Source organism: Hoplias malabaricus, chromosome 1, assembly GCF_029633855.1.
Source record: "Hoplias malabaricus isolate fHopMal1 chromosome 1, fHopMal1.hap1, whole genome shotgun sequence".
In the NCBI taxonomy this organism is placed as follows: Eukaryota; Metazoa; Chordata; class Actinopteri; order Characiformes; family Erythrinidae; genus Hoplias; species Hoplias malabaricus.
The window spans coordinates 52,652,908-52,661,421 of NC_089800.1; the positions used below are offsets into that span (position 1 = coordinate 52,652,908).

The 8,514-nt window shown below is 40.8% G+C and overlaps 1 protein-coding gene across 1 annotated transcript; it reads left to right on the forward strand.

Annotated features, from left to right (window-relative positions):
• The first annotated feature begins 84 nt into the window (after positions 1-84).
• cldn15lb (claudin 15-like b) lies at positions 85-8,329 on the forward strand. The gene is made up of 7 exons (XM_066679327.1): positions 85-214; positions 1,959-1,997; positions 2,638-2,859; positions 5,275-5,439; positions 5,964-6,045; positions 6,828-6,941; positions 7,195-8,329. Exons 3-7 carry the CDS (start codon positions 2,640-2,642, stop codon positions 7,283-7,285), a joined length of 672 nt encoding a protein of 223 aa, XP_066535424.1. The 5' UTR covers positions 85-214; positions 1,959-1,997; positions 2,638-2,639; the 3' UTR covers positions 7,286-8,329.
• Positions 8,330-8,514: the final 185 nt, after the last annotated feature.

Sequence of the window (8,514 nt, forward strand, 5' to 3'; positions counted from 1 at the left end):
CAGCTTTCGATGAAACTCCACAGGCACTCGGTGGAAGGCGGGAACACACCCTGGAGGAGGCGCCAGTCCTTCACAAGTCAACACACTCACACAGACATTCACTCATACGTTCACACCTACGGACACTTTTGGGAATACCAGACTCAGGAGACCAGAGCACCTGGAGGAAACCCACGTGGACACAGGGAGAACACTACACACTCTGACATTAAATGTGCAGTCATTTTTACCATTTAAATAAAAAAAGAGTATAAGTGGGACACAGTTGGACAGCCCAGTAACATATATATGGGTTCCACAGGGGTCCCACCACTGACCCTGGGGAACACCCAAATGTAGGGCCAACGTTTTACCCATGGTCAAAACGTGCTGAGCTGGGCTGCTCATACAGGCCCCAAATATGTGTGTGTGTGTGTGTGTGTGTGGGGCTGGGTTTAGTGTGAGAATCCAGGGCTTTTCCTGAATTACAAAGAGGGAACACGTCACAGGAAACACAGGACAGGGTCTAAGAAACCTGGCTGAGTAAATATAAAGACTAACAACTTAAACACAACCCCTTTCTTTACGTCTTGCACACGCTCTGACAGCGCTAATGTAAAATGGAGAATCAGCTTAAAATAATCTAAAAGAATCAAGCTCCACACACTGAACATACCTTGGCCTTGGCCTGGGGGCGGTTATATGTTGATTTATTTATTTATTGACAATTTGTGAATGATTTTAGATTATTTTAAGCTGATGTTTAGAAAAATAATAAAAAATAAAATAAAAGTCCCTGAATCTCCCTCTTCCCTCTGCTCTGGCTATAAACTCTAGCATTAAACACGTTTTAAAACAGCATGGGTTTTTGGTTTATGTTTTCAGTTGATAGCAATACGATCCACTGAGGTCATAAAACCTAGAGAAATAAAAGCCCAGCCCTGTGTTTGTGTGTAATGTTCAGTAGCTGAAGTTTCAGTTCAGAGACTTTGACCCTGGTTCAGAGTCAATCATTTACCAAACTGTCCTCTCTCTCTCGCTCTCTCTCTCTCTCTCTCTCTCACACACACACACACACTATCCTGTTTAGTTCTTTATTTGTAACGTTTCAGTTCTCGGTGAAACCAGACGATCACATCCTCTCTGGGGCAATGTTCACATGTTCAATGTTTGTTTGATACGCTACATATCCATCCCATTGTTTTTAGTAAAATATCGGAACTATCAGTCGTCAGCACAAGCGTGGTGTTCTACACATGCACAGTTTAAATCAGACAGTGGCACAAATCTGGTGGCGTCACCCTTCATCCAGTGCTTTCTGAGGTATTTAGATAAAAGTGTGTCCTGTGACTTTTGACTCATACTCAATAAATATATAGAATTTCTAAACTTAAAATAATCACATTGTGCCACATTTGTGAGGAAAGCAGCCACCCAGAGAGAGAGAGACACACACACAGAGAGAGAGACAGAGTTAGAGAGCGAGAGAGACACAGAGAGAGAGAGAGAGATTCACAAATGGCTATGACACCACTGTGGTCCTCTTGAGTGTAATAACAGCCTCTGCTCATCTGAGTGGGCTTTACATCACACGCTGGAACATTGCTGCATGGTTTTGTGCTGGAGCTCCACACTCCACAGAACACAGGTCCAGTGCTGAGAGGAATGGGTCATATTCCTCTGGTAGACTGTTGGCATTGGGAATTTCATTTACAGCTTGGTTATGGGGAGTTAACATTCTGTGTCCAAAATAACCCAAAAATATTAGTGCTGAAGTGGAAATCATTTTGGTTCTCAGCCTCTGATTGGCTGCTGCTGACACTGTCCGTATTCAGGGCTTTGTTTGGACGCTCGGGTTCAGGGTCACTGACCCAAAACCAATATTAACACAGTGACATCGGGTCCAGGTATTTTCAGTCCCCCTCAGTTTTGTGGGCTCTGTACTAAGACCGGTTTTTTATTTCCGTGATCTCCCACAGATAAAGCTACAGGGTTTCAGCAGTGGCTCCTCAGAGCAGGTGAGTACTTGTTGTGTCTTAGCCCTTTATAAAACATTTGATATTCACACATAAGACACACATACTGTTATGTCTGGGTCTCTGTTGTAGATTTAAACAAAAATCCAAGGCCTTGTGTTACACTGAGCAGACTGTGGATTACCCACACACCACAGTCTACGCCGTTAAAGGAGCCTGACTCTGTGTGTGAGCTGTAAACACATTGATTGAGAGTGTTTTAACATGAAGCGGTTGACTGTAGAGTACCTCATGGTCTCCGACTTCTTTCCAGTGGTGGGAAATGGAACCGGGCGTCTCCATCTGTGCAACACAAATCCACCGCTGTATTCCCTCTCCACCCGCAGCAGTGACCTCCCCCTGTCAAATAACTATGGACTGATGATGATGATGTAGAATAATGGACACCAGTCAATTCCTTTATGTCCCTCAGAGTGTCCTCAACACAATATTCCCACATCAGCCGCGTGTCCACCAGCCGCTACTGTAATGACTTTTGGTGGAGCTTTTAGAGGACGACGTCTGGTTCCATTCGTCACCACTAGTGGACTTTCTGGATCTCTTTCTGGCATTTTTGAGTTGTGTTTGAATTTAAGCAACACTAACTTAGTCTGTCACTGTGTGTGTTTGTGTGTGTGTGCAGTGATGGCAGAAGTTGTGGTGGAGGTTCTGGGTCTGGTTCTGGGAATTCTGGGCTGGTGTTTGGAGTCCAGTAGTACACACTCTGCCGTGTGGAAGGTCCGCTCTCAGGCTGAATCAGTCGTGACCAGCAGCTCTCAGTTCGAAGGGCTGTGGATCTCCTGCGCTTCTAACGCTATGGGGGCTATCCACTGTCAGAAATATAAAACTATACTGGGTCTGCCAGGTGAGTACACACACACACACACACACACACACACACACACACACACACACACACACATTACTTCACTAATATTAACTTAATATTTGTAATAGTGATTTTGAGTAATTGGAATTTAAAATAATAATGATCCTCATTAACTGATCATTTTTAGAAATGGTAAATTTCAGTAGCAGTGATTTTGACTAGGAGCGACACAGTGGTGCAGCAGGTAATGTCTCTGTCACAGCTCCAGTGTCCTGGAGGTTGTGGGTTTGAGTCCCGCTCCGGGTGACTGTCTGTGAGGAGTGTGGTGTGTTCTCCCTGTGTCTGCGTGGGCTTCCTCCGAGTGACTGTCTGTGAGGAGTGTGGTGTGTTCTCCCTGAGTCTGTGTGGGTTTCCTCCGGGTGACTGTCTGTGAGGAGTGTGGTGTGTTCTCCCTGTGTCTGCGTGGGTTTCCTCCGAGTGACTGTCTGTGAGGAGTGTGGTGTGTTCTCCCTGTGTCTGTGTGGGTTTCCTCCGGGTGACTGTCTGTGAGGAGTGTGGTGTGTTCTCCCTGTGTCTGCGTGGGTTTCCTCCGGGTGACTGCCTGTGAGCAGTTCAAGTTTTGCTTAAAATTGATATTGTGTAATATGGATTTTCATTAATAATGATTATAATTAATAAAGTGTAATTGTAATGAGTAATAGTGATTTTAGTTATGGTGATTTATATTAATAATCATTCCCAGCTGTAGTGATGTAAACCAGTAATTATTTAAATGGATATTATTGACAGTGGTATTGATTTAATGTTTTTTCCTGTTCTCATTTACATTAATAATGTAAAGCATTTAATCCAATTTGTAAATTGGATTTAAAAAAAGTGTTATATTGAGTTGCAGTTCACTGTTTCATTACTGTACTGATGTCTGCATTATCACTATTACAATATGATAATAAAAACCTCTACAGATAAACCTCCACACACACACACACACCTCTGACATCCTACTACACACACACGCATACATAATACCAAATAAATATATAAATAAATACATAAAACATGATTCATAATGTAATTATTTCTAATGTAATATTCTTAAAGCACTTAAACCAACTGATTGGATTTTATAGAAATAATATAGAAATACATTAAATTATTATGATAAATATCTATTAAGAACATGTAAATGTAAATCTGTTATGAAAACGGGCACAAACAGAAACCCTGAATCATCACCTCCTTCACAGCTACATCATCATCGTCATCATCTTTAACCGTCATCACTCTTTCTGAGGACGGGCTCAGGTTTTTATGAGTTTATGGCCCTTCTGACTAAAGTCCTCTCACCTCTTTCCACACTTCCAACATAAACGATCTTCTCCTGGAGCTGAAAGCTGAGATCAGATATTGTACAAGTCAGATTTAGACTAGGGTTTTAACTGTGTGTCTGCTTTAACTTTATTGGATCTGAGAAGTGTGGTGGTTGTAGTGTCAGCTGTAGACTGTTTAGCTGTGTTCAGGGTTTTGTTTAGGAGAACTTTAAGAAGACAGGTACAGGATGTCAATGGCGGTGGAGTCTCTGGGTTTTCTGATGTGTATGGGCGGCTGGCTGTTAAGTGGCGCATCACTAGCTAATGACTTTTGGCGTGTCTCATCATTTTCGGGAAGCGTGATCACGTCCCACCGTCAGTACCTGAACTTATGGCAGGCCTGCGCTGAGACTAGCACCGGAATCAAAAACTGTAGAAAGTTCGAGTCCCTGCTAGCACTGGAAGGTAACACACACATTCCAAACATAGCACAACATATAGTTACTGCTTAACTATAATACTTAAGTAAAATATATAAAGTTACATTAATATGGTTTTGTTGGTTCGGGTAAATCCTTCCATATGAACTAATAACATTGTGGTGCTGAGGGGTGGAGAATATTTCTTTAAAAGCGAGTCCTGTACAAAGGCATACTTCACCAAACCTTTCACTTCCTTAGCATTTAGCTAATAACAGAAAAAGTAGTTAGTTCTCTCCTCAAAGCGTGTTGCACTAATTTAACAAAATAAGCAGTCGTGTTCTCCTCCAAAACTGTTGAGCTAATGAAATTGTTAGCTGTTAGTGTTCTCCTCCAAGTGTGTTAAGCTACTGATAAACCATTAGCTGGGTTGTCCTGCAAGCACATTGAGTTCCACTGACATTGTGGTGGAGCAGCTTTAAAAGGTGTGGAGTCTCAGGCATTTAAAGACATTTACACATTTAAAACTTCTTCTCTGATGCATTTTATACACCACACTGGACACAAAACTGCATTTTTCTTGTAGTTAGCGACAAAGTGGTGAATCAGAGAATTTTCTTGTATACAGAGAAACTGGGTTATATATATATATATGTGTGTGTGTGTGTGTGTGTGTGTGTGTGTGTGTGTGTGTGTGTGTGTGTGTGTGTGTGTGTGTGTAGACTATGTCCTGGCCTGTAGAGCTCTGATGATCATCGCTCTTCTCTTCGGACTCCTCTCCATATTTCTCTCTGCCCTCGGACTAAAGTGCACTAAACTGGGAAGCATGACGGATCTATCCAAAGGACGACTCACTCTAACAGCTGGACTCCTGTTTATACTCTCCGGTAAAACACAAACACAACAGATGCATTACTTTAAGGCGTCCTTCATGTTCCTCTCCTCCAGACTAACAAACTGTGGTCAGATATCAGCTGTGTGTCCACCACCCTCTACTGACCTCTGTTTATGTGCGAAGCTTTTAAAGGAGGATGTCTGGTTCCATTCATCATCATTGTCAGCTATTCAGACTCCAGAAGATCCTCCAGGATCAAAACACTCTCTATCACTTTGTTAGCATCTCACCCAGAGGATGCTGAAGAACCTATTTGTATGCTAACCTCTCTCTCTCTGTCTCTCTCTCACTCTCACTCTCTCTCTCTGTCTGTCTCTCTATGTCTCTCTCTCACTCTCACTCTCTCTCTGTCTCTCCCTCTCTCTCTCTGTCTGTCTCTCTCTCTCTCTCTCTCTCATTCTGTCTGTCTCTTTATGTTTCTCTCTCTCTCTCATTCTGTCTCTCTCTTTATATCTCTCTTTCTCTCTCTCTCTCTCTCTCTCTCTCTCTCTCTCTCTCTCTCTCTCTCTCTCTCAGGCTTGTGTGTGATGATTGCTGTCTCCTGGTATGCTGCTCGCATTGTTCAAGAGTTTAATGATCCTTTTTACCTGGGAACAAAGTGAGTAACAAGAGAAAATCACATAAAATCACAATCTCTTCTTGTGTGTGTCCGTTCTTTCATTTCATTTAATTGAAGTAAAAATGCTCATTCCATTCAAGTTATTCACAATTATAATTCTAAGAATAAATATTCAATACAAATAACCCACTTACATAAAGAAAGGGGAAAGAAGGGTGGGACCCTTAACAGCTGCGCAAGCCCCTGATGTCTCACCAAAAGAGAGAAAGAGAGAAACAGAGAGAAAAAAACTAACAAACACAAAAGAAGTACGGAAATAAAAACTGCTGGTGTTTCTCAGAGCACTGGTTTTTCCCTGGAACCCAGGCCTCAGAAAGACACTGCATCCAACGTCTAGGACTGAACTGTGGGGGTGTGGCTACAGATGTGTTTGATTAGCTGAAAGTGAGGCTGGATTAAGGACAAAGTGTTTCCTCCCACGCTCCAAAAACACACGTTGGTAGGTGGATTGGAGACTCAAAAGAGTCCGTAGCTGTGAGTGTGTGAATGAATGTGTGAGTGTGTGTCGCCTTGTGAAGGACTGGCGCCCCCTCCAGGGTGTGTTCCTGCCTTGCGCCCAGATATTCTGGGTAGGCTCCGGACCCACCGCTGCCCTGAACTGGATAAGGGTTACAGACAGTGAATGAATGAATGGATATTGTATTACCTTTTGATTGATGGTCCCTGATATTAAAGAAAAAAAGACTTATTATCCATAGTCTCTGTCAGATCTGGGTTCATTTCTTGTGTTTTATACAGTTTGTATTTTGACTTCTGTGCAGATTTGAACTGGGGATTGGACTGTATCTGGGCTGGGCAGCAGCAGTTTTGGTGATCTTAGGCGGATCAATGCTGTGTGGATCTTTCAAAAGAGCAACAGCACCAAAAAACACAGGGTAAGGGATATGTTATTTACTTTTACTTAAATCGTATCATACTTAAATTTTTAGATTTAATAAAATATTATCTTTTGAATGTCATTATGTTACATTTTTTTTAAAAATCATGCTAAGATGGCTATAGTGGAACAAGCCAAATATATTTACCTTGAGTGGTCACTTGTCTTTGGCAAGCTTAATATTAATAATTGAATATACTGTACTTTTCATAGTCTAACTCTCTCTCTCTCTCTCTCTCTCTCTCTCTCAGGTCATACAATTATAACTACTCAGGTCAAGGACAGAAGATCTATAAAGCCGCGCCCACAGCAGAGAGTGGCAGCTCCAAAGCTTATGTCTGAAAAAAAAATAGGAATAAAATATAAATTCAACAACTTCTCAACATCAATTTCAATGTTTAACAATGACATGGCTTGTAAACAGAGGCGTGTAGAGCTCTAAATCAGTCCTCCGGTAAATGTGTAGCTAACGGCTGCAATTCCTTCCACAAAAAAAGCAACGTTGCTGCAAAAAGAAGTATTTCAAGCAGAAATTAGTTTTTTTCTCAAGTCCGAATCAGAATTCATAGAGACCCCTGGGGATTCTGAAATATGGCTGTCCCGTGTGGGCGACCTGCTATGGAGCATAAACTGGTTCATACAGAGACTACAAAGCAGGTTGATTAATGGGAGTTTTTAAGAATTTAAGAATCCTAAATAATCACGTACAAATATATTGTCTGATACCTTTTTGGTGTTGATTGTTCTTTTAAGTTCTTTTGAGCTTTGGTCTGCGACACCATCACATTACTCACATGAATAAGAATTAGAGAATAAACACAAACAGAGGAAATAGAACTGACTGAATCAACTTAATGGAAACAGTAGATTTTCTTTCTCACTTATAGACTTAAGCAGAAGTAAATGCATTTGAAAATACTCAGAAAAATAAATCTTTTATTCTTTTACTGAAGCACAACTATACGCCTCTGGATTAATGCTCACATGTTGCTGTTTGTAAAAATGTTTCTGCCATATCCACTGTGTCCCAGTACTTAGTGAAATACTCAAACAGCATTCTATTTTTATTTATTTGGTAATTTTATAATTTTGAGGTTCTGTTGATTAGCATGCTTGCTAGCTTGGTCCATTCAGGTATATATAAATATTTAGTGTTGCTATAGTAATCCTCTTGTTGAAGAATTATTAGTTTATTAACGTTAGTGGGGTTGTAAAAGGTTTGATTTGTTTAAAAACACTGCCTGTGTTGGGAGCAACACTAGTTATTGGGACACAGCCCATGAATGCTAACAGTTTTTGTGAGTCTGTGTTTTTGTTACATTCTTATATTCTCACTGTATGTTTCTGTGTGACTGAATTAAGTTTTATTTGTTTTTGTGGTGTAAAGTCCAATAAATATTTTTAAAAATTAAACAAAGACGTCTCTGAATTTTAATGTGAATAAATAGCATATGCATCCCAGACTCTTATCTCCCTCTACTGGAAATAAATCAGAACTACTTTGCAATTATAATTACATTGTGTTAAATTGCTAGTTTCATATGCTTCAATGAAATGAGATTTTAATCATC